At 37.4% G+C, this 27,715-nt stretch overlaps 1 protein-coding gene across 9 annotated transcripts in view; it reads right to left on the bottom strand.

Moving 5' to 3' along the window:
• NFIB (nuclear factor I B) overlaps positions 1-27,715 on the bottom strand; it is a 273,057-nt gene that overhangs the window by 18,655 nt on the left and 226,687 nt on the right. For 3 of the 9 annotated variants that reach the window (XM_086480258.1, XM_086480257.1, XM_086480261.1), the window contains exons 7-10: positions 19,811-19,942; positions 17,199-17,383; positions 5,103-5,268; positions 1,488-1,570 (exon numbers count right to left, since the gene is read on the bottom strand). In XM_086480258.1, the coding sequence (XP_086336384.1) occupies positions 1,488-1,570; positions 5,103-5,268; positions 17,199-17,383; positions 19,811-19,942 (566 nt within the window). Of the gene's footprint in view, positions 1-1,487; positions 1,571-5,102; positions 5,269-17,198; positions 17,447-19,810; positions 19,943-27,715 lie in introns of all 9 variants that reach the window. The other 6 variants (XM_086480263.1, XM_086480264.1, XM_086480265.1 and 3 more) reach the window with 3 other exon arrangements.

The following is a 27,715-nucleotide window of genomic DNA, read 5'->3' as shown; positions in this document are numbered from 1 at the left end:
GTCAGAGACTTTTCAAAGGATACTATGTAAAACTTCACATGAAAATAAATTAAAAAATTACATGCACTGTGTTTAAAAAGAGAGTCACAGTGTGTTTTAAGATGCAATAAACATACACTGCGTATCTTTTAAAAAGAACCATGTTATAGTAATTATAACACATTTCATAACACAACAATCTCTGAGAGGTTAAAAAAAAAAAAGCAATACACCAGAAAATTTACTGACAAATGAATGGTTGGCAAAACCACTAATTGTCATTTTGTATTTTCATAAAAGTGTACAGATGTTTCCAGTTAGGTCTCACTGGTTAAAAAGAAAAGTTGGCAAAGCGTGAACTATCTTGAATAAATGCTCATCTTTATGATTTTCTCTGAACTCTCCATGTGGTGACCTTTAAAATGGACATACTGCCATCTCACCCTGGGAGTGGGCAGGAACAGGGAGTTCCAGATGAAGCACACTTCAGCTATATCTCAGCAAACACGGAATAGGTAGGTGTTACTGAAAAATTAAACAGGTTTTTGTACCAACTGTTGCCAGGAACCCAAGCCTGGGAAAAAAATACAGTATAATAAATGCCATGGACTATTTAACAGCCCTTTCCTTACTGCCATGTTCAGCTTTTTTCCTTACAACATTTTACATGCTGTTAATTTCAAAATCCTCTACTGGTAAGATCTAAGAGCAACACAAAAACACATCATAAAATATGTTAAAATCCTAAAAGGTCTCAATGTATTCCTGTTACTAGGAATATAGCATTTCTATATATGCATGGCATTGCTACTGACTGAAGCTAATCTGTTTGTAAGCCATCGTTAATCTCAGCTGTATATTTTCACAGTTTGTGTAAACACTTCATTTGCATTAAATTTACAGCATTAATGAGATGTGAAATTTAAAATGCTACTTGAAACATAAATGATGTAAGAAACTAGAACAAAAATGTGGTTTTATCATGTTTGAAATCAGCAGACCAATTTAAACCTATTAAACTAGAAATGATGATGTGTTGCATTGAGAATTTGGTTTTATAATTCATCTTCTAGAACTAAAATGAAGAAATGTAGCCTTAAACACCTGGGGGAAAAAAAAAAAAAACAGCAAAGTAGCTTGAAAATAATAAGTTGAAATTTTTGCTTTGGAAATTTGCTTATTTTTGAAATTGAAATTAGTATTTGTACCTTATACACCTCATTCTCTTTCCTGAATTCCTATTAAAGATTACATGTATAAGCTCTTGAAACCAAAAGTAAGAAATATTATTAAAAGTTCCTTAAGATGGCCCAAATTTAAGAAATAAAGCATATGCTAAATTGATGTTTCTTAAAGGATTGTTTTGTTTTGAATAAACTTCGTCATCAGATGACAAATACTGAAACTCTTAGGATCCCAGTCTAATCCACAATAACAGTGGCAGCAAGTAGGAAGGTAATATCGCAAAAGCTTCTCTATATCATTACACCTACGTGAAACTTGCCCACCTGTTGCTGGTGTAGGAAGGATGGGTCTCTTGGGCTTAGTCCCACATATCGATTGGCTTGGGATGTGCCTGAGGCTGTGTAGGCTGATTAAGGAAGAACAAAACAGATTGATAAAAATACCAACCTATCATAACTATTACCCTGTGCAGGTACAGTACAAATATGAGAGATCCAGAGTTACGATTTTGCAATGTATAGGATGTGTCTGTGTTTTTCCTTTGTTTAAACTTTCATAGAATGCAAAAGAAAAAAAGGCCAAATTTGGAAAGGCATGTGTAAATTCCTAGAAACTTCAATGGAAGCTGCATATGTAAATCATAAAGATATATCTCGTTAAATAAAAAAACCTCTGATAAATATGTTTTTCATTTTTTTAAGTGATTAAATAATGAACGTATTTGAAGGAATCATGAGCCTTACTCTCATTTCCATTACACCAATCTAAGGCACTAGTGAAATCATTGAAATTACAATGTTGGAAGAAAATATTAGTGCACACTTATTATTCTTAGTGCTGTGAAGGTCCATCACAAAACTGTAAAATAACAACAAAAATTGGAATCAAAAGCTAGGTTTACTTATGTGTCATGAAATGTATCTTTACAGGCCTTTACAAACAGGATGTAACATGATTAGTATTTTCATGAGAAGGGAGATAATTTAACTGTGCAATATAATATTAAATATTCAACTCCCTTATGAGTTAAATATTTATATTTTTGTTGTCCCAGGGGGGAAATTTAAGGCAGTCTTTCACTATCTGGTATAGAAGACCAAAGAAATCCATTTCTGAGGAGAAAGGGAATGGCATGTGACCCTAAGATTAGTTACAGGATATGGATACTTCACCTGTAGGTCACATTCCTGTCTGGCCTCTGTCAGTAATCCCTAAAAGCCATTACCCTCTCATGGCTTCTCGTGGCATTTATGAAATGAGATAGGTGGTCTTACTCCACTTTCCAGTGTGGAGGTGTCCACACTGCAACTTTACAACCTGCAAACTTGCTGGCAGATAAAGCAAAATATTAAAATTGAACAGACATACACAAGGATGCCAGCGAGGAGCTAGATGGGAGTACTTACAGAATTGGCCTGTTAGTATTAAAGTCACACAGCAAATACAAGCAAATGAAATCCATTACATTAAAAAAAAAAAAAAAAAGCTTTATACAGTAAACAGGCTTTACTGAAAAACTGTCATAAAAATTAATCATTTATTAGAAGGAAATTACGGTGGAGGCCACAGGGTTCCCCAAATATTATCAAAGCCTGCTGTTCTTTCTCATTCAAAACAATTCTGCTATTGCACTTCAGAATGAAAAGCAGTGCTAATTATTTGCCATTTTATTCTCATCAGACAGAATAATAATCATAACTTGTTGGCCACACATGTTATATAGATTCATATGTTATCTATATATTTTGAACCAATCAATCAGTTATTGCAAATAAAAGTAAAACTATGCCTTAAAAGACATTATTCTTGATTTTTCATGAAGTTAATATTAGCATTCTCTGTGGCAGGTCTATTATGGCTGATAACACTGTTTATATGTATTCATAAATAAATTATATATCAGCAGGACATGATCACTCATCTTTTGCTATTTTCTTCATCAACAAGCTATGTTCCTTCACTTTTTTGCTCTTACAGTTACCAATCCAGTTTCAAAAGGCTTTACCAAGCAGAACGACTACTGCACTGCTCTGAAAATCGTAACACTCTGAACATGTAGCATTTATATGCTATCATATATGCAGAACTGGCACACTCAAATAAAATTTGTATATAGGATTTTTTTTATTAATATTTGCATGCTGTAGTGACAGATGTAGGACATTTAGGCAAGAAGTTACTCGCACACTGCTGTGGAAGCATGAGGAGGTCTTATTTCAAATATCTAAGCCAAGATGTTCTAAGATTCACAGGGAATCAGGTACCCAAGTTCCAGTGAATTGCACAAGAAACTGGGTGCCAACTTAATTTGAAAATTCAGTTCAAATTTTTCCTTTAGTAGTAGGACAATGAACAGGTTAGGTATATTTTCCTGTAATGGTGAATAATATGGTCAAATTACCAGAAAACATCCCAACACTGTTCTGACACTGTATTTGTTCTTTTTGCCATTTATGTTAGAAACTCTGACTTCATCTAAGACAGCGATTTAGGCCAGGCACAATCATGTCAAACAGGAAGCAGGATGAAACCACAAATACTTGAAACTACACATAAACTATGTATTCTCTGTTTCTATTCTGGACCAAAAGCTGTTGGAGCAATAGCTTCTTGTTTGCTGCTGAAACTAACTCTTCTTAAAAGGTGCAGGAACTGTACCACAAACTACCAGGGAGGATACAGACATACTCTACCACCTTTTAACGAAACTTCTGCTATACTAAAGGAACAGCTAAAATTCTTCTGTAAATCTATCCATATAATTATTTGTTTGTACTTAAACAATAGTTTGTCCAAAAGTTATTACTATCCTTTTATAATAAAGGTATAACCTATCTTTCTCCTTTGCATCTCAGCCACTCCTGTGCTCATCTCTGCTTCACATTGTAATGAAAAGATTTAAAGCACCTAAGAAATATAGAGTTTATGGTCTCCATTAATGACAGACCAAAAGTTAGGGACTAGATTCACAGTTCAAATACTAAACAGGTCTAAAGCAAGTCATTTTAACATAAGGGACCCTAAAGAGATTAATATTTTTAAAGACTGGTAAGTTTTCTTCCAAAGTGTATGTTTGGAAGTGTTTCCTAAAAATCTTCACCACTTTGATAAATACTGGTAACACTGGCCATCTCAGGTCCAAACAAAAGTTCAAAGACAACAGAAACGCACAAAATAGTTTAAAAGCAACATTCTGCATCATTGAGCACAAGATGAGTATTTGGAAGAGAAAGTACCCTTTACATAGTAAAATCTTTGCTCTTCTTTCCAAAATCGCAATTCCATTGAAGATAATAGGATAAATAATATGGTCCCATATATTAATAAAAAGCTTAAAATGTTTAAGTTAGGGTTTGAGTTTTGGGTTTGTTTTTTTTTTTTAAAAAAACAAAGTGGATCTACCATCCATTGCAGCAACAACAAGGAATTAAAGTTGTCTTTTGCCACATCAGTTGTTTTTGCTAGAAACGACACAACCTATATCAACATGCAATTGTCATAACTCGGATTCAGTATGCGTTGTAACAAGGCTTGATTTCTGTAGGAAAGCTCATTGAGTAGCAAATTATCCAATCTCTGCTTGGAATTCCGTCTGTGGGTCACTGTAAAACCTTGCTGTCTGGGTGTGCTTCTCAATGTCTTAATAATGTCCACCTTAGATGAATAACCACGTTTTCTTTTTCTTGAACAGTGGTCAAATATGCAGGCTTTTCCCTTTCATTTTGGTTGTCATGTCACAAACTTTGGTTCATGTAACATGATGCAGTTGTTGAAATTTTGGGAGGAAAAGCTTTGCAGTCAGATCACTTTTGCTCTCCATGTAAAATGATGAGCACCCACTTGGTCAAATAGTAGGAAAAGGCGCCTTTTTCTGGCCTCAATTTGAAATCATATCGAATCTTTGATGGACATTTTTTGTTTCCTAAAGAAATACTTACTGGTTGCTGTAGGTGAAGATGCCTCACCTTCAGTGGATGTAGTGATGGGTTTAGTATCTGTCATGGTCAGGGCCACAGGTCGCACCGCACTGTGATGGGGAGAGGGTGCCAAAACTGGAGTAAAATGGCCAGGCACTTTCCCTACTACTTGACCACTGCTGTTAGGCTACAAAACAAAACCAAAAGAATGCCTTGTGAAACATACACATCTCGTTTAAGGAACCTACCCACCTAACTTATGGTTTTCCAGAATGCCCATCACCATAGTACTTGTGTGCTGGAATGCACTGTTCTAACAAAGCTATGAATTTCTATGCGGTGTTTTCAGCAGGCAGATCCCTCCTCAGATAGGTAGCACATGCTTAAGTAGCAGTACTTTTTGGTAAGCTTGCTTTCTTTTTGGATGCAACATCCATCAGATTGTTTCGAAATATATTTGCTCTTCACACAGTGGCTGCGAACCACAGTAAATCCCACACCAGCAGGATTAAACTGACCAGGCATAGGCCCTAATGTATGAAGTATTAAGAGCAAATGAATGATACAAAACCTCTGTTTTCACATGCCATACCACTCTGGCTTGGAGCATAACCAAGAATTGACCACAGCTGTCCATAGAGATTACACATACTGGAAGGCTAACTAATAATTCACATGTTTAGTAGTGGCGGAGAGGGTTAGGATATGATTCAGTATAATGCATACGTCATAACATCTGGCCAAATGCCACCTACCAAAACCACAGAAGTGCTAAATAATGGAAACTTTGCAAGTCAGGAGCATAATAAACAAAGACACTTCTTTCATAGATACAAGAGGATTCTGCATATGACCTTATGGTAGAGGTCATCAAGGTGTGCATATAGGCACATCTGAATTTGGTGATGTTCACCCATAAATACATATGACTATCCAGTGCGTAAACCTGCCTTACACATTCTGCAGGACTGCAAATACTGCGACAGTAAGTAACTTGTAGTAAAAATTAGCAAGTGGTAACTAGGATTTTCAACAGTGGCTGGTAATATTTATCTTAAACTGATCGTGTGTTCTGTGAACTGTAGGTACTTTAAAATACACCCATACAAGGTAAAAAACACAGAATCTTATTAGCAGAAGGATCTTGTCAATTTTCAGATTACTCATAGTAATAAATGGACTGATAAAGGACCTGATTCAACTCCTACAAGGAAAGGTTAAAAGAGGTAAGCATGACTATGGTAATGAAATAATAACAGGTCTGAGACAATTACTGCAAGTATGTGCAGAGTATAAACACATAGAAGAGGAAGGAATTATTTTGAAAGTACAGGAAGTCTAAACTCGAGGTAATGGAATGAAATCAAGAAGGAGGAAATTTAAAATTAATGGCAGTATGATCTACTAGATTTTGCAAATGCACCCAAGTGAGACACTTGTTCTTTAGGACATCTAAAACTAAGCTAGAAGAAAACACTAGAAAATGTAAGTGCAAATGGAGACAAACCTTGCATTCAAAGAAACATTAAGCAGTTAGCAGACTATTTCCCTCTCTAAAATCACAAACTTTACAATGAAAAATAACAGTAAAAATGTAGACCAACTCAAGTGGCCAACAAACTACCTCTCTAAACGAAAAAAAAAAAAAGCCACCTCCTAAACATAACTCTGTGTTTAGGGGGGTGTTGGAATGGGATGGGGACATGGAATTTCAAGAACTTGCGAATATAGAAATCAGGTGGTATTTACCACTTTTTCATTCCTGTTACTAGCTGTGTAGACTGAGAAGTTACTACTAGAAGTTTAGTAAAAAGAATAAGTGTCAGCTGTCAAAGTAGCTTCAAATTAACAAAGCAGCACAGATTCAAAGGAATGACAATACTTTCACAAATAACACAATTTCCCCAAGTAATTGTCATGCAACATTAAGTTTTTTCACTAGATAAACTTAACTGTTAGATAGATATCTCTTATGCATACTTGAAATGAAAATGGGATGTGTCAGAATATATATGAGAAAATTTTTAGAGAATAATGTGGCCTAAAAATTTACTGAGCGTCTTCTTGTACGCTTACGCAACCAATGGGTCATAAGTGGGGAACTTAGTAATTACAGAGGTCTTTCCTCAAGAATACAAATTACACTTTCATATTACAGTCATATATTAAGTATGTGTCAGTAAGTCCACTTTGTTTGAGATCTATCCTGGCAGTCATTTAGGGAATTTTATTTTGTGGGCTCTATTTTAAAGGCCTGCCAGCCTCTAAAACCAGATTTCTTGGAGACCAGAAATCTGATTCCATCCGCCTTAGAACAAAATGAAAATTTTAACTAACATAAATTCAAAAAGTCTTTAAGAGTTAACTAAAATAAATTCCCCATAAAAATGACCCAAGATACTCCAAAACTTAAAGGGAAGTATCCTGACTTGCTGACCGAGATTTGTACAGAGTTCAACCCGAGACATCTCGATGTTTCAATAAAACAGGCTCTGTCATAGGTAAGGGACCATGACACGGTTTGAAGCATTTATGGTGAAAACTGTCAGAAATATAGACAGACCTTATAATAATCTTTTCTCTAGAACACTGCAACTCTTGTCAGTAAAACCTGCTTCCTATGTTGAACTAGATTTTCAGTATATTTCTGGAAAGCCTGCTGCAGAGGCAAGCCCCCTCTCCCGCCCTGGCAGCCCAGCTGTCCACACAGTCTGCTGGGAGGACTACCACCTCTCAGTTGCGTCTCGTAGCTCCTAGGCGGAGGCACTAACCTGTGACCACAGGGCTACCTTAGGAGCCTTATCTCATGTGGTGTGTTAACATATCACAAAAACAACTGAGAATCCCTTATCAAAATGACCAACTTTTATTGAAAACTAAGAAAGAAGATTCCAGAGAGTTTATGGATTAAAACAGCCAGTGCAATCAGCTTCCAAAAACAGCTCTGTCTCCACAGTCGGACTCGAATGAATTAGAAGGACACAGCTGGAGACCAGGTCAATTTACACCAAAGTATCACCTTCTACTGTTCCCTAGTGATCCTGGTCAACAGGAATGCAATGGCTTACATAGACCCCAGCTTAGTCTTTGTGCATATGGGCCAAATGAGCACACCCTTTCTTTGCCGAGTTATAAGATGCAGAATATACTTACACACCATTCTCGCATAAACCATGTTTTTTCCTGAGCAATACATAATGTGAAATCTTGTCCTTTTTGAAATCTACAGGGAATTTGCACGTGATTTGAGGTGTGGTTTATGACCCCCCCATCAAGTGTCTGCATTTCTTTTCTTTTTCTTAATGTCTTCTTAAATGGTGGGCATTATTCCATATCTGTCCTATATGTAAAATTGAGTGAAGTCATAATACAATGAAACTGAGGGCTACAAGCTCTAGACAGAAAAACAAAACCTTTGAAGTAAGAAAAGGGAAAACTTGTTACTTCAGTAAGTTTAATTCTTATGGCTCCAACATTTCAGTAATTTTAATTCCCATGGCTGCAACATTTCAGACTCTGACTGCACATTAGATTTCAAATGCAATTGTAACCTAGTAACCTGCCTCTTAACAATTTTGTTACATATTGTCACATTTCCACAAGTATTTTCTAACTGCATTTTATGATTTATTCTGTTTTTATTTTTTGTAATCTCTAACATCTATTCTTTTCTTTTTGAAGTACTTTAGCTCTATTTTAATGTTTGTAACATAACATTTGTTTTAAAATTTTGCAGTAATGTCAAATACTGCATATTGCAACAACTGCTCAAGTGCTGCTGCTCGGCAAACAAGATAACACAAGAAGGGATAAGTACACACAAGACAGAGCTTGGTGTACCGTGTCTAAGAACCTAACTTCTCCCCCACCATACTGCAAGTTTCCTGTATTTAAATTTTTAACTAACCTCAGTTATAGGTAGGTATATAAGTACCAGGACTTTTACGTACATAATTCTTCTTCAAGAATCTTAACTGTCTTTCACATATGAACTTAGGTACTCCCTTTGACACAGCTTGTCATAGGAAATGGTACACATGACATATTCTCAAAACTTCAGTGTTTTCCCTAGGTGTGCTACATTTGAAAACAGAGTTTATGAAAACCAGTCTTGTACACTCCTAGATTCTGTTACCTGAATATCACTCATAAAAAACCTTCCTGAAATGTCCGTACTTGTCTTTCTTGCATGCAGTGAAGCAGTTAACAAAACTGATATTTAAGTTAACATAATCAGTTTGTAGCTTAAGATTATAAAGTAGACCTAAATAAAAAGATAATATAATTGTCTCAGAGTTATTGCTTAAGTGTGTCTTCAGACTGATGCTGACATTGCTGCACTAGTTTGCACCTGATTCACACTTCCATGGTTATCTTCACACACACAAAACTAACAGTTTTTGAAATTAAGGTCTAGACTCTGTACCGTGGTAGTTGATAGCAGTACAAGCCCAAGAACGTTATCTCTCTCAGATGCCACAAGTTCTCTGTCCTGCTCTAGGTTTCCAGTGCAAAACCAGAAACTCTCTGCTTAGAAGCAGCTCTCTGAAGTTGTCAGTTCATAATCCTATTGAAAACTGGCTGCTAGAAATAGCTTCTGTGACTTGTTCTCCTTTTAACTGTTGCAGTTATGTCAAAAGGTATTTTACCCTGTTTCTGTTTGGACAGTACCCACTTGAATTATAAATGCAAATATCTATAGCACATCATTTAATACAAATTAATTTTGTCTTTATTTAAAACAAGTTGCAGGTTCTAATTCCAGTTTTCCCTGAAGAGATTCTTACAGACAAATGAATTACATGTGAAAAATCAACTGTTACCATCAACTACGGCATCAATATGCCTGTGTGATGGATTCACAGAGAGATGATGCCTGAGGCATAAACCTCAAGCAAATTGCATGGAGGCAACTGTGTTAGATAAACAAGCTGTGCATTTGAGAATGGGAGAGGGAAAGAAGCAAACACAATGAAGGTCTGGCAAATTTAGCCCCAATTTATACAAATACAATTTTTCTATTGTTCAATGGGAAGCTAATTTGACTTTCAGATCTGTGTAACTTTTTCCAGCTTTTTTAACTCACACCATCATGAATTGCCACAGATTAATCCACTCATGTGCCCAGAGTCAAAGACGAGTTGTATTCGCTGTCGTAGCTGTAACATAAGTTAACTCAAACTCTCAGACTGTTAAGATCTGATTGTGTGCAGTATGCACACTTTCAGTTAATCCTTAGGTATGAAGTCTGAACAGAAACTTGTAACAATGGGAATATGGACTTTCTTAAAATCAAGATTCACTATATCTCTTTTCCCTGCTGGGATTTTACTACCATATTTATAATCGGTAATTAATCAACATCCTCTCAGACTTCTGTTCACATACTTGCCCAAATATCAGCACATTTGCACCTTAGGTCTTCAGGTACATTTTAGGACAGTGTTTTGCCATATAGGTCATTTCTTCCAGTGTTAAAAAAATCTTTCTGATGCTATAGTGAAATGGCAACACTAACATCTACAGATGAGATATCCAAACATAGTAATAACTGATATACATATTAAACAATTCACATAAACTATGAAGTTGCTTAATTTATAAAATATATTTTATATTTAAATTTGCACAGTATATATTTTTTTTACAAAATAATTGTAATTATAACTCCAAATTCCAAATAAAATAATTCCAATTTTCCTTTGAATCTGAAATACAAAGCATCTTCAAAGAAATAATCAACAAAGGCCAGAAATCATCTTAATCCTGTGCCTGCCCTAGGTGCAGCCACATGTGATACTGCTGTAGGTATTTCAGAAAGAAGTTTCAGGGTTTAATAAAAACTACATTATTCCAGCTAACCACTATACCTAGAAAACAATATATTTGCATCTCAAAACACAAGTTTTTCAATAGAAACTCTGTGTTTCCAAAGAAGGTTACTGTATTATAGCCACATGATCAACCAATGAGCGGTCAAACTGGATTCAATGTGTTTGGAATACTCATTTCTTCTCAACACCCATTTCTTCCCAACAGTCCTTTGTAATGGCAAAGTTCAGATACTGTGGTGAAGAACATCACTGGAAAACCCTATGGCAGTGTAGTCTTGAGACCATTGATGGAAATAATTTTGTTGATGAAGCTGTAGAAGATCCAGTTCTGCTCATTTTGGTCCCCTGCTCATGTACCAAATATCTTGTTTTAACAGTTGTCTACTAGCCACAACTATGAACCTGGAGATGATGGCAAATAAGTTCTGTCTTTGAGTCCATGCCATTGTGCTCTGTGATATCCACAGAGGGTGATGGAGGTTTCACAAAATGTACAAGAAACTGGAAGAAGTATCTTCCATTTTTCTAAACATGCCCCCCCCCTTTTTTTGTTTTTGGGTTTTTTTTTTGCATTTTGTGACACAAACCCAACCTTTTACCTCAGTAGAGGTAAAAGTAGAGCTTTTGCCTAGGGCACCCTGATGTTACATCACCTGTAAACATCCAATGGCCATGTCAGTCTCCCACTGGAGACATCTCAATCATACAGGAGGCTGTCCCTTTGAGACTCTGCTCAAAGGGAATGGTATTATTAGAGCACTGCTAGTGAAACTGTAAGAGGTACCATATGGCAATTCCTCCTCAAGTTGAACCTGGTGGGTTGCATAAGGCATTTGTTTAACAAGACGCAAGGCTATACAGATTTCCTTTCTGCGATTGGACAGTAGGGTAGCAACAGAAATGTATTTCACCTTTTTATAGTGTCCCCTCCACCTTTCATGAGGATGAATCTCATTAGTTTCCCTACACTTGCAACCTGAGGAGTCATTGCTACCGCACATCTTACACAGTCCTCACTGGGAGATGCCACACAAAACCTTCCAGTGGTATGACACGCAGCTACCTGTCTGCTTGAGGATTTACCTTTAGAAAAAACACCTTGTTGCCAGTTCTTAGCTGACAACTTCTGTACTACTTACTGAGAGCAATCAGGGTATTTGATATACAAAGTTCTGACTAAACCATTTGAGAAAGCATTTTCTTCTTGATGTAACACTGCTGAAATTGAAAGGAACTGCAGAGCTTCAGCAGCCCATGTTCAGACACAGATATCATGAGGCACTCTAGACAGAGTCCTCCATCCTGATCACAATTTTACCTTTGAGCTCACAAAATCTGAATTATTCATCAACAGGTAGAGCATAAGGAAATACCAGGTTTCCTTGTATATTTTCCTTAACAACAGGGTAAGTTTGTGTTTCACAAGTATGGGAAAGGAAATCTCTTTGTTCAAAGAGATATCTTTGGGTTAAACGGTATTTCATGCACTATGGAGACATAACTCTGCATTTAATAAACTAAAAATGAGAAACTAAATACAAAGTAATCATTTACAACTGCAGTTAAATCTTTAAATGCCTTGTCAGTAGATGCAGTTAAGCTAGTATTCTCTGCCTCCCAATTACAACTGAAAACAGCACATTGCCATATTTAATCTTCAACAATTTCTTAAAAATTACAAGGAAAGACTTTCCCAAGAAGCTGAAAACTATTAAATGTCAAGAAATAAAGGTGCTAGATATACCAAAGAAACCACATGCACACATAAACACTTGTGTCAACTTACTCTGCTAGTATTCTCCCAGGAACCAACAGGAAATCCTTTGACCAGCCCAAACAGAACCTCACAAGATTACCTCCTGGCTGCTAAATGACTGCTGTTATTGTATTGAAGAACAACAAAACATCTGCCTGGCATTCCTGAAGAATGTGCCTATCTTTCATCGAACAAAAAATTGAATAACTCAATCAATTATGAGAGGAAAATAAGTGGCCTCAGCAGCTTCCAGAAGCAGCTCTTCTCAAGCAGTTCAGATATTTCTGTCTTCAGACAAAGATAAAACCATTAAAAAGATAAATCTGCAAACTAGCACACGTTGCCACAAAGTACATTGTAAGAAACCCAAGAATTTTAGTCAGTATGTGGAGAGCAGTTCACTTGGACTGTAGTATGTAACAAGTGTAAGCCATTTATTGTAAAAGGAAAAGGGTCTAATACTTAACTCCCCCAATCTGGAGGCAGTTTAACCATGCCACTGAAAACTGCATATTTTATCAAAAAATATCACAAAATTTGATTTAAGGTTATCTGTAAACTGTTCCCTTCATAATCCAAACTCAAAGGGCTTGCAAGATTTTCTACTCCTGTTTGCTTGGTTCAGTCAGAAAAAAAATTTCTCACTGATGCCAGGATGTTCTTCAGCAGGATTCACCTTAACTGTCTGTTTTACTGTCGTTTCCTTCATCAAACTTGCTGACCCTTCTGTGATTCACCACACCTTAATCAGGAAATTATTCCATTTAACTCCACGGGGCATTAAGTTTGGGGCTTTTGGTTTTAACTTGAACCACACAAGTGTTGCTGTGCTTGATGATTTGTTCAGGCTCATTGGATTTTGATAGTGTATATTTGTTCATATACTCTCGAATATTAATGTTTTCAAGTGTGTGCAGATTTGTGTGAGTGCATGCACATGTGTACATGCACACATAGGAGGTAATATTTTCCAAGATTAAAAGAGACACATCTGGAATTTTTCAAAAAGGAAATACATGTTCAAAATTTTTGGTATCTTTGAAAACCTCAATACACTGTAGATGCATAGACACTGTAGGTGGATCAGACACATACCAATCGATAAGTTTTTGCTGAAACTTACAGCTAGCAACCAGTATCAATTTAACTGACTAATACCCCATCATGATCTGGATACATACTCACACACAGAATCTCATCCAGTAACACGCATGCCTAGCTGAGAAGAAAGGCATTGAAATAAGTGTAATAAAAAGGGCTCAGCAGAATGACTTAATTAGAGGAAAGTACAGCAGTTCTCAAAACCTTGGGAACTTTTCAGACTATTAGTTGGGGGCAAGTCCAGCTCTATATCTAACAATATTCTAATATCTATATTCCTGCTTTGGTGGGGGGGTTGGATAATCTTTTGAGGTCATTTCCAATCCCTAACATTCTGTGATTCTCTGTAACAATGTCCACTTCTGTTCAGTACATTTGTTTATTTATTCTCCAGATTGAACAGGGGATAAAAAGCAGATATGCATGAAACCAACAGCCACAGCTTTCTTTTGTTTAGGATCATCCATTGTTGAATCATTTTTCACTGCAGCCAAAGGGCCTGTTTGAACTTCCTGACTGTTCATCACACATAATTCGGAGTACTTAACGTTATGTCAAGAAAATTGCCCACTACTTCCCACCCATAGTGGAAACCTATGGGAGCTCTATATCTTTAAACTAATCTTACTTAAAGTATTCCATTGAATAGCATGACTGTCTCACTATAATCAGTGCAACAGTAATGTAATTAATCTCAAAATTGCTGTGGGGAGTACAAGGCATCTCAGTTGCTTGTCGTAACAATCTAAATTAGCATATTACTGAAAGACGTTGGGGAGGATCAGTTCATTTTAGGTAAATGCTGTCAGGGTATCCGTCCTTTCTATTTCTAAAGCTGAAATTAAAACTATCATCATAGCTCTTCCTTTGAAATCCAAATGAATATGTTTTGAGGTGGGAAAGTATAATTAAATTTGATGTGGTATTCCTACAGATGCATTTTTGCATGTTATAATAACTAAATTTGTTTGAATAAAAATTCATGTTTTATTTAGAAAAGACAAACTGGTTTGGCTTAAAGCATGCCATTGTATCAGAACAATTCCCTTTTGTCACTGAAACTTCACAGGCGGCAGCTTCTTCTCTTCCTAAACAAAAATTTATTCTTGCTGGTTTATTTTTTGTACGGCCATCTTTTAACTGTTCTATTTAGAGATATTTTGACTGGTTATGCAGCTCCTCTAATGTACAGAATATCTCAGAGGTGAACTCTGAAGAATTAAATTTAAAAGAGAATCCACTAATAATAGTGATTAATGATAATAAATCGTGGAGAGTAGTTGATGCAGATGCCTGGAATCCCATACTTGGTGTTGTTCAACCCTGTCCCCTCTTGTCAGGAGCTAAATCAAACATCAAATGAAATGAAAAATATTACCCCAATACAAAGGTTATGAAAGGTGACGAAAGTAGTAAATTGAGGCCAGTTTCGCCTGTTATTCCCTATGGTGCCACAACACAAGTACTGGAAGTGTTTTCAGTTTGCTACTACTCTGAAAAAAATCAGCAGAGTAAAAATTCATCTTTAAAGGTCTAAAGATTAATCTTTCAACCGTAGATGAGGGAAGAGAGTGAGACTCTTGTTGAGCAAAGAGTTGAAAGTGTGTCTCCTGCTCAATGAATATACTCTCCAATGTTAAAATCACAAGACAGCACATTTGTCAACTGTCTGAAAGAAAGTCAGATGCTTCATTTAGATGTTGTATTTTCTCAGCAATGATCCAAAGCAGAACACTGAACAATCCAGACAGATTATCACCTAATCTGCTCTTTTAACATATATAAGAAATCAAAATGTAAGTAAAACAAGCACTGAATAATTAAAGAAATGCATAACAGTAAGGGCCTGATTTTAATTTACATAATTTTTCCCTTAATAGCGCCTAATTAAGACATCAGTTTGAAAAAAAAAAATTCAACAGAACTCTAAGATTTTCTGCACTGAATTAATGTTAAGGACTTTTAATGGATGTCTTAATTAGACTTTGTTATTCATGGAAATTTTACACAAATTAAAATCAGGTCCTGCATGCAACATTCCCAGCTGAGTCTCAGCAAAAATGCTATATGGGACTGAAAGACTTTTAATCCATGCACAGATAGCAATTTATATTCGAAAGCCGACATACTCCACTTTCACTTTTTGGTTTAATTTGCATTAATATTGTAACCAACAAAAATCACATAGTTAGGATTTCTCCCTTCAAAGTAAATTTTTATTTTAGGGACTCATTTTTATTTTTTTTTAATATGTAGAAAGTCATGCAGCTCAACCAGAGCATGGTGACAACAGCCACAATGACCTTCTGAACAGCCCAGAGGGGCTCTATCTGTTATTCAACATAGAACATTTGATTCAGTCTCAAGTTCTATTGCCGTTGTGCCTGAAATGCATGCTGAAAGGCCTGTCATTATTGGTGAAAAACAAAACAAAACAAAGTCCCAAAAAAATGCTGTCACAGCAACCCCTTCATCCCTGATAAGACCGTCCTTCCAAACGAACCTAACTCTTAGGAGCAGGAAAACCTGACCATTGTCTCTTCAGTTTACAGTCCCAAAGCTTTTTCAAAAAACGTGCTAAAGCACAAGATACAGGGCTCCACAGGAGCCTGTCAGACAAGGCATCAAAAATAAATAACATCCTGAGCAGTAAAGATTACATTACACTGACACTGGAAAAATTCCGAGTATTGACAGTCCAAGTCTCAACTTCAGTTTATCCTATAGCACAGATCACATGCTAAGGCTATGTGTTGATGCTATCATGGAAAGCAGTTTTGCACCCAGTCCTTCACAAATTACTTCACTAATGAAAATGACGTTAGTTTCCCATATCAGACACAAGTCTGAAGCACTGTAGCAGCCAGGCATTCATCTGTTACTGCATGCTCTCTACAAAAGGAAGAAAAAACAGTTTTGTGGGTCTGTGCTGTGATCGCTACAGTAATGTTTTTGCGTCTGTGCAAAGAAATATTACGTGCATATGAGACATGGCAAGCATTACTTTGCCAGAATTTATTTTCATAAACATATCTTTATCTCCACGCATGTGCACGCATGTGTGTGTACATATCAACGCACTCCTTGCTCTGTCCTGCAGCAGGAGCTTCATCTCCAGTGGCCCCGCGCAGCCACAGAGGCACCCAGCCTGCAGGAGGGGTGTGGGACTAGGACCTGCCCTGTTCGTGCTGCCAGGTCGTTCAGTACAAGTCTTTTTCTTATGCTTGACAGAGGAACAGTGAGTGGATAGGACTAACCTGCGCCATTTATTTAACCACGCTGAACAGGAAAAGTTGCTGGATCGCTTATATGACAGCTCCCAGCTTGCTCTGAGACCAGAACTAGTGACATACCAGTCTAGATGCCCTGGAAGACACACATTCCTCATAGGATTTCTTTTGGGGGGTTCGCATTGTTTTACAGTACCTGGCTAGTCTGCGGGCTGGACGGGTCATAAGAAGGTACATAATTCTTCAGAGTATCCTGAGGATTCAGATGGGGAGGATATCTGATCGTTGGATGAGAGAAGTAGCTAGATGGGGCAGGAGGGAGAATAGCTTGTGCTGGAAATGGCAATGGTGAAGGTGGAGGTGGAGTTCTAGTTGAGATGACTGGAGAAGATAAAATAAAATTAAAATTACTTCGCATCTTGTTTCTTCTAAAATTCTTCACCTCTGTGTTACAGCAAGAAAAATAAAAAGTCAGTTATAAATCAGTACACTTCACTTCTGTTTCATGGCATCTTTACAGAAAAATTTACATGTCTTCCCTTCACATCATCCCAGGCAATGGAAAGCACTATTGATTCAAATTCATAAATACTGTATCTTGCTTTGGTTTTGTGGGTTATGCCATCATATTTTTCATTTTTTCTTTAAACTGTAATCACTCTCCAGCATAAAAGGCATTTCAATTACACAGTTTTCCCATCTGGAGCCCAAATAAACAAAACAAATATTTTACTCAAGAAATAAAACCTACACTTTTTTCCACTGCACTCCAACAGAGGAGAGCAAAGTCACCAAGTCCTAAGAAACAGTTGGTGATTCGTCACTGCATTGCACTCCACCTGCCTCATGTGGGGACAGGGTAATAACTACTCATCAATAATGCCATGAATTTTAGCTGGACTTTGTGAAAATGCTAATGAACATTCAACTTCAGGGCCTGGGAAACCAATACATCCAATAAAAATATCTCTGACAAACAAAAAAGTACCTACTTTATACACATTTTTCTTTGCATTCTCTTTCTTCCCAGCCCCTACAAACACATACTTCTCTATCTATAGACTATATGTAATGTCTAAACAACCAGCAACATTTTCACAGTGAAAGGAATGTACAGCATGTCCTGATGCTGCCCAGTTGTCTGGCTGGAATTGGAGTGTTCTTCTATCACACTGCACAACAACCCACTTTCCACCCTTACTATATATCTAGAGGGTACCTACTAGGCAACATATTAAAAAGGAAGTACTGAGTTCAATGGAAATGGAGATAAGACAATGGTGTTTTCATTTTCATTACTGGGGGTGTCTGTAGAAGCAAGTTACTTTATAAACTGTGCATGGTTCTATACTCAGCATAAGCACACCAAGACTGCTTTTCCAGACTACCTCTCACATCTTTGGGGTTTTTAGCTTAATTTTTAAGTGACTTGCTATTTTTGAGCTGGGACGAAGTCATAATATGACCAAGAGAAAAACAGTAGGAGTGTTCCAAAACTGCCGTACTTGGTAATCTCAAAAACATTGCTCACTGACATAATAGAACACGCTATGCAGACAGAAATCAGGTTTCCTAGTGTGTAAATAGCTCATTTACAAATTAGCTTACGACTGTCACTGAAATACTTATATCTAAAAACTATACACTAAAGCAAGTATAAAGATCTACACTTAAGTATAGAACCAAAAAAGATTATGGAATTTTCTTTTGGGACAGGTGCATTTTAATCACAGCCCCACCAGTTCAGTTTAATCATAAAACATTAGTTACTGCTCTAACATGTGGGAGCTGTGCGAAACAAACACAAGAGAGCAGAAAGTTATTCCTTCCCTTTCACCCGTCATCTCTGATGTTCTTGAGTATTTGCTGATCGTGCAAACCTTACAGAGACCAAACTGCATTCAGGCTCACTTTCATAATACAAAATAAGTGGACGTTAAGGGGAAAATAACCCTTACACGTGAACTGAAAGAGAGGAACTTGAAATCATGGAGAAATCCCAAAATTTCTCAAAGCAGAACTGCATGTCAAAGAAAAGAAGAAAAAGTCCCTACTCCTCTAGTCACCCAGCTCTGCTCAAGAAATTAATCCCTTTATATGCAGTTTATAAGAAGATATGATGAGCTGCTGAGGGGACATTTACGAGGACTAAGTTCTCATCTGCAGAATCAGGGTTACTCTCACCTCTAAATTTAAACAAACTATGATGCTGGAATTTCCCTGTCATTCCTGATAAACCCTCAAGATAACATGCAACTCGTCACATTTCAAATGCCTCCTTCACACTTTAAGTGAAGTTTTACTACGAATTTACTATGGATTTCAGAAAACAGATGTTGAAAACTATTTATCAGGACTCTACCTCTACAGACAGGGTATTCAAAAGAAGCACTGGTACTTATTTCGTTGTGTCATATAGTTAACATGGTTTTGACTTCTCTTTTGTACTGAATTCTACTTATTCTGGTATTTAAATACAGCATAGTCATAGCAACAATAATAAAAAAGGATGTAGGTGGAAGGAGGAAAGATGGGGAGGATTTTTCTGTCAGCTTCTTCATGCAGTTTACAGCTTGTTTTATTCACTAACCCCTTCCAGTGACTTGCAGCAGTCAGACTACCTGAACTGAGTTTAATGAGCATTCCTGCAAGGATACTCCCAACCTCATCCATTTCTACTCTCATCAGTATTATAAACGGGATTAGGTCTCTAAGAAAGTCTGCAAAAGTGCATCACAATCTGATTGTAGGAAAGGAGAACAGATCAAACGAACAGGGAGGTATTTCTTCCTCCTCCATAACCCTCACCACTGTGTGCAACTCCTGGGATTCCTGGGTGGTGATGCTGGGGAAAAGTGCTCAGTCTTGGTGAAGAATCCTGGGGAGAAGTAGGACTAAACAAAGGCTTTTCAGGTTTCTTCATTGTGGGAGAAGACATATCTGCAATAGAAAAACAATGGAACAGTGACATTAGCTTAGAAGCCCATCTCAGGACATACAATTTTGTAGACTGAAGATATTTATTTTTATTGTTCTTGCATAAATATTTTTTGGTGACCCAAATCACCTGTGACCAATAAACTAACCTTAAACTACCGCTTTCGAACTTGAGAATGAATAATAATCCCTTAACTGGTCTTTCTCCTGCAAAACAGAAACTACATTCCTTTTGTACCAGACAAGCCAAACAGTGAAGAAATGCATGTCTTCAGATCCTCCCTAGACAGCTCCCCAGAACATCACCAAATCATCTGCTCCTTCAACAGCCACATAATCTTTATTGCATTTTTAATGGAACACCTACACTCAGGTGTGTAGGGTAACTGCCATACACATGCCGGTTTATGGTATTTATTATTTTGTTATTTCAAAACCCATCCCTTACCCTTCCCAAAATCATAGTGAAACAATGTAACCTCCTTAAGAATAAAGGATGCTTTAAACTTCTTTATCTCATATTTTCCGTGTCTCAAGTATGGCCTTCCCACCTCTTCCTTCCAGTTTCCCTATCAACTAAAACAGCTTTTTAGAGCTCCCTGCATGAAGATAACGCACTAGTAGTGACAAATGTATGAGTAACCATGCAGGGTTACTGATTTGCATAAAGCAAAAATACCGGATCCTTTCCGAAAGTTTAAATTCATTAAACAACACGTGCAGGACTTCAAATTTGTGGCATCAAATTATTTCAAAGTTAATTACAATATTTCTGTAGGACATACATCAATATCCTAAGTGGGTTCCCTTTCAAATCAATGGGACTAACTCATGTTTAAAGCAAATGTCATTTCTTAAGTACTTTACTGGACTGAGGCCACGTTGCAGCTGACTTTCCTACATGGACCATGTTAGTCCTTAAAGTGGCTTTGACACTTTTAATGTTGGCACACTGTTTTGTGCTCTTCTAGGGGACATACAATCATCTTGGAAGTCAAAGGCAGGCTGCAAAACGTAATCACATTACTGAGACCAAACTGGACTAGTGTTTTCTGAACTGGCTGAAGTTTAACAGTAGGTTTTCACCCTGAAAGCTATACTTAGAGCAGGACCCATCAAACTGAGAGACTGCTTGTCTACTCTGCCCCATCCATTGTCAAGCCCTGCATAGTCACTGGCACCAGACCCACAGTAGACTCTGCCAATACACCTCCACCATCCCCCTGCAACTCCCCTGCTTCCCTTTGGTCCTGACTACTAAGTCTGACGGTTTCCCAGATAGCCTGCAAGGTTAACCTCTTCAAGAAGGCTCCTGAGAAAGGATTTTATTCTGTGAAACCTTCAACAAGAGCAAGGAATTGCTTTTCAACAGAGCAATTCAGCACTCATTCAGTTTTAACAGATATGACAAATGTTACTGTATGCTTTCTGTTATACTGATCTATTGCAATTCTGTTATCAAAACCAGTCTTACAAAAATTTGGAAAAGAAATTGTTGTTGAGGAAGAAAACAGAAGAATATTTTGTTTCTTTGAAGCTATTAGTAGGTAGCAAAGACCAAGTTGCCAAATGGTTACAGTTTTGTTGAATATAGAATTCTGCTAAGATAAGAAATAATTTTAAAATTCAAAACTGAATTTTTTTAAATTGAGTTTTGCGTAGGCAAACCTTGATAAGAAGGCACATTAGTCCTGGAACAATTTTCAAATATTTTGTTACGCTTTATTTTCTGCTCAAATGACAGCTCTATCTTCTTCACATAAGGCCTGAGTTCCTTCAGAGCAAGAAAATTCTCACACCTCCACAACAGATGTGGAGATTTATAAAAGCCCAGGACAAAATTAACCAACTATTGTCTTTGTACTGTGGTTCTGTGCACACACAATCTCTGTCTCTGCAGAAAAGCTGCAGTGTTGCAGTCTGAGAAAAAAAAAGATAAGTGTGCCTAATAGCTTATAGACAAAGCCTCCCGCTACAAAGCTGTGGTCATGAGTAGTTGTCACAGAACTTATCAGTGACAAGATATCTTCTTGGCTTTACCATGTATAGGCTATCACAAAAGAGAGAATGTACAAACAGTTCAATTCTATTCCAAATTAAAAGTACTGCACTTAAGTGTCCCTAAGGAAAAAAACAAACCATGGGCTGGAAGTGGAAAACCTTTTCCTTATGTAAAGCTTGTATTCAACAAAAGAACTCATGAAAGAAAGAGCTGCCCAGCTCCTGAAGGTCTGCATGCATCAGCAGCTCTGATTTCTGGAATGCAACAGAGATTTAATTTGGTTGGTGACTGTTACTTCATTAAACAAGGAAAAGTTGCTGTGTTTTTCAAAACCAGAATATTTTAGTTGCTCGAAAGACGTATGCTATATGAAGTGCAATGTAATCAGAGTATACATTAACCCCCCAGTGGCATTACTAATTTGAAAATAATTTACTGGAAAGGAGATTCGTGACTATGATAACCCTAGCATTTGCTTTAAAAAGTGTGATTTATTCCTTCTCCTGCCTTATGGAAGTAAGACTTGTAGTTAGCACACAGAAAATAGACAGCATAAACTACAAAGCAAACGCAATGATCTTCTCATACAGAAGACTGTTTCCTCATCAAGGTGAATGTGACTGATAGTCAGGAACAGAAAATTCAGTACTGCTATAAAAATACTCTTTACCCACCAAAACAGAAGTTTAACGTACACCGCACAGCACACCACCATGAAGTACTTTCAGAAGTCTTGTTATATAGGGCATAGGCAACTGCAAAGAATAACGGCTGGAGTGTAGGCAGGAGCTTCTTTGTTAAAACAATGCACTTCACATTAAGAAGTAATTCAGATAGCCCCTTCCCGCCCGCAGCCCCCGCGGCTCTCCCCGTGTGTGCCTGGCCATCATAACGGGGCATTCATGCTCCTGCCACTGCCGGATAACAGATGCAGCCGACAGAGAAGACAGAACAATAACTGTTTGTGTAGGTTAGGAAGAAAGGCTGCAGCCATCTCCTCCTTGACTGAGAGAGGAGGCTTAGGGCTTTAATAGGAAAACACACGTTACATTTCTTTGGAGAGTTACCAGTTACAAAAACAAAAAGGGAGGGGAGAGGCAAAGCAGTTTTTCACAGTATTTAACTTTTCTCATGAGAAACAGTGTCTTTAAAGAAAGTAGAATGAGTTAAAGTGATGGTGAGACTTCATATGATTTTACTAGAACTTCTACATAACGGAAAACACAGATTTTTCTCATTTTAAAGCATCTTATTTTTTTCCGCATCATGGCACGTAGTCTAGTAGCTACATAGAGCTTAGTTATATATTGGTAATTACATATGAGTGACAAACAGAGGTCACAAAAATAGAGTACTTGCTCTTTTGTCTGTGTCAAAGTTTCAGGAACAAGATTCCAATCCTTATTATGTTGAGAATGAAAAGAAAATAGTTTCAAGTGTGATTTATTTAAGAATTTTGGAAAAAATGCTAAGTACAGATGAAAAATAGAATGATTTCAAAAGCACTTGGACTAACTTATCAAAAGGTCAACATTAATCAGACACTGTGTCCTGTCCTGCTGAGAATTTTCTTCAAATGCGAAAAATGGGCTTTTTTTTTTTTAATTTCCAGTGTTGTTCCAAACCTCTCTTGCCTATAATCTCATATTACTAGGGAGATACAGTATGCATGGACCCAAACAGGTGGCATGTTACACATTTTAAAGCAACACATCAAAGAAGAAAGGGCTTACGCAAATAAAAAGAGTTAGATCACCTCACCTCCCAACGAGGTAGATCTGTCTACATAGGAAGGCAGAAGAGCTGCTGTGAAGCATACTGTCTGTAGCTTGTTCATCAGCAGCTTGCACAAATGTTACTCCAGATGTATAGCTGTTCAAGACAGCCCAAGGCAACAATTTTGATCAATTCTAATGTGGTAAAATGCTGCAGGGAAAGTGTGCAGAAACATGTTTACGTCAGCCTTTAATTAAACTTTTTTTCACTTATGAAGAACCTTAAGAAACACTAATGAGATATGAGTTTTGGAATTTCCTCATCAAAGCAAAGACCCTCTTCCGCAGTCTGAAGCAGCTTGTCATCCAGGCAGCTCTCTGGATGAATGTCACCTTGGCACACCACTCGACAGGCCACCTGTTAGGAGAACTCTGCTGGAATCGAACAGTGATCCAGGGCAAGTTCTAACATCCACCTGCCTGTTTCTGGACACCTGATCTGCTTTACTGCTCAACACCACAACACAGCAGCTTCTCTTTCATGCTTATGAGACATGGTCATGAGCAGAGTATGAAGAAATTTTAAATAAATATTAAATCTCTTTTAATCCAGTTTATTTTCTATCTCTTCTTATTAGTATCTTTTCCAGTGCTTAGTTTCACAAGTCTTTCTTTACAAGGTATGCTCCTGCAGGCAATAATCTGTAAAGATTTATTTACAACTCATTAGTGTAGCATCACCTCCAGAGAAAGCAAGACAAAATAACGTTCAACTCACTTGTATATAACCATAGTGAAAGCAGGAAAGCTATGGAGTTCCACAGCACCACTGGCAAGTTATAAGAGTCATCCTTTCATGCTACAGTTTTAAACAAACTGCTCTTTTCCCAGAGGCAGTACCTGGGATAACTTCTGGTGGCAGGACACACTACATACACGGCATCCAGCTGGGCCTTACTCTCCACCACATCTGCTAGGTATTCTTCTGTGAAGCACATGTGAAAACTTAAGTAAAATTTTAAATTCACACTGAAAAGCTGTGACGATGATGAATCATGATAAATCCTACTGTGCTGAGGATAATCAGTTTTGGTTTAGACCATTAACAGAGCCATTCTGCAAAGGCAGAGCCAGCATCACCAATTTTCAGATGTGCTCAGTCTGATTTCCTTTAACACTGTAAGCATTCTGGATTTCCTAACTTAATAAGGCACCTAACACTGACTATTGACAGCTGAGTGACTCTGATGCACAACCACCTCTCATTTGTAAGAAAAAGCCTTTGTTATATCTGTCCTAAAGACTTGGCACTGGGGCTGGATGTAAAACAAGAATCCTGAAAATCAAAACATTTTAATCCATTTCTCTTCTTCACAAAAACAAAACAAAACAAAACAAAACAAAACAAAACAAAACAAAACAAAACAAAAAGGAACAGTGACATGTTTTTGTGAATAAATAGGATAGACAGATGTGCCTGAACATCTTGGTGTCTGACATACTTGATGCTTAGAACAGACTTGCTAGAATCCCTGTTCAGTACCAGGCAGAGATCAGGCATTGCACCCAGCTCTCCCATTATTCAAATCTGTGCCCTTATCATTGCCTTGTTCATGTCTCATTCCTCCTAACTGGAAGTTTTATATTGGATCAGAGAGAAGCCCTCCTAAAAATTTTTTTATTTCAATGAAACATTCAGTTCTGATAATTAATGTTTCCCTGAGTGGGAAAAAACAAAACAAAACAAACCAAAACAAAAATCATGATCAGTTCTGTTCCATAACTTTCTGACACACATACAGCAATTCTCAGTGTGCAGGCTTTTGTACTCACTTTTGAGAGAAACAGCGAGGTCTTAGATGAGGATATATATGCATGTTGCTTAGCAGCTGAGAGTGTTCTGAACTTGAGGAGCAGCCAGTGTTAAGGTTTGAAGACAGCTGCTCTCTTCATGTTTAAAAAACCCGATCTTAATTTTTGCTTCTACATCAAGTATAGAAAAGCATTTTACGTATAAAAATTTTATACTAGAGTATTTCAGTCTACAATGATTTGATAATCTCCCATCTTCAAATCAGCCTACTTAGCACCAATGTTATTTTCCCAGGCACACCTCTGAAATTGCAAAATCCAGTCTATCAGACTGGGACACTGCTTTTCCTATCAGGAACCATGCCCAAGGCTAATCAAACACTCTGTTGTGCTATTTTGCCATTTCACAACAGAGAAACCATTTCAATGTATTATCTTTTGTGATTTGTAGTGAAAAATCTAAGAGGAACTGGACTAGAATTTCCTCCATTTTCAGTACTGCAAGCTGGCGAGGAAAACACTACAACAACATTGCAATTCACAAAAGCTTCAGCAAAATGAGAGTAAATTTCTTAAAATAGCAACTGAATTATTTCTTTGTTCATTCTCTATTAATCTTTTCTAATAAATTACACTATTTTATTTTGCATTGCTCAATGATTATTAATATACATGAGAAGAAAGTGAGGCAAGCTCTTTCAGACAACCGAAACGTGAGAGTCAGAAACCGTTTATGCAGAGTAAACATGTCATTCTTCTCATCCTAATCTACATGCAAACTTGCAGAATACTGGACTCCATTGCCAACAGATACATTCTGTGGGATGTGTTAACCTTGATGATTTTCTTTACCTCAACAGAAAAGGATTTGGACAAAAGGTAGATGGATTGTATCTACCACCCTTATATCTCCCAACATACGGGGGGGCGGGGGGGGGATGTGGAAAACCCAGATGAATCTCTATACAAAAAAGCTGTAGGATGCTTTTTGTTGGTGTGTGTGACTATCTGTATAAAGTTGGGCAACTGAATTTCTTCATTGCATTACTGATTATCCTACTCTTTATGGACAAAAGACAAAACAACTCAGTACAGTTCCTGTTAAAATGACATATACTAGCTTTTGAAAAGTATAATTCCAGTGTATGGCTATTTAAGTTGGGTAATTGGGAAAGTTGCACACAATTTCCTAAAATTAACTTCTTTTTTAAAATTTTGACTTTAACAAAAGGCAGTTTATAAAACCAGAGAAAAGGAAAGAGATGATGATCGGATTAGAGAATTAATATTGAATATTTACACACCAAAAACATCCACATCCCAAAGTAATTTCAAAAAGTGTTTAACAATAGGTTGGGACATACAGACCTTACCCCATAACAGTTGTTTGACATTGTCATATGAAATGTAAGTAATTAACTACCATACTGAAGAAGTTATTCCTATTTAAATTTACATCTATTCCTGCTAAGATTAGGCTGAAAGTACAGCACACTATCCTGCAAGAACAGCGGGCAGCAACCCTCCATTCTCATCCTTCAAAGCCACCTTGCCTTTCCTCATCAGAAAGTAACAGTAAACGTCCCAGGAAAGGTTCATGAATGTCATGACTATGTTATCATACCTGTGCTGATCCTTGTGAGGAGAGAAATACCCTTTTTTGTCCATACATTGACCTCCTGGCATAAAGCTGGCCAGCCTTCCTCACCCTACATGCTTCATACCAGAAGCATTGTCCAACTGTGAAACCCCCCAAGACACAGGTGCCATCAAGGAGACCATGGGGAGCTGGGGCGTTGCTGCTGGAGGGGGGTGAGAATGTCACCACCAGCTCCACAGTGACCCACAGGGGCTGGCAGCAGAGTGCCAGACTTCACTTCTGCAGCCTCTCCTGCCTCACTTCAGACTCAGCTTATTCAACTACCTCTGTACCACCACAGCCCATCAGACGTCATATGGGAAGTACTTAGGAGTAACTCAGAGCTCAGTGGGGTGGATACCTGTTAAACATGGAGCAGGCAGTGAAAGTAATGAGGCTGACTTCGGAAACAGAAATAAAAAGCACGAGACCAAAAATACAACATTGTTGCCACAAAGAATGTACTATAACAAAAATATGTACTGTTATTAACAAATCCACATGAGGCTCCAAGTACTCTGCACTGCTGTAAGCAGTTACAGCGTACTTTAGGTACTCAACTACTTTTTTATTTAACTACACAGTTCAGAAACAGACTGGGCCATTTC

The sequence above is a fragment of the Leptosomus discolor genome, chromosome Z, assembly GCF_034619465.1.
Source record: "Leptosomus discolor isolate bLepDis1 chromosome Z, bLepDis1.hap2, whole genome shotgun sequence".
Lineage (NCBI taxonomy): Eukaryota > Metazoa > Chordata > Aves > Leptosomiformes > Leptosomidae > Leptosomus > Leptosomus discolor.
Note: the sequence above shows the minus strand (reverse complement) of the source record. Positions and strands in the feature narration are given on the sequence as shown.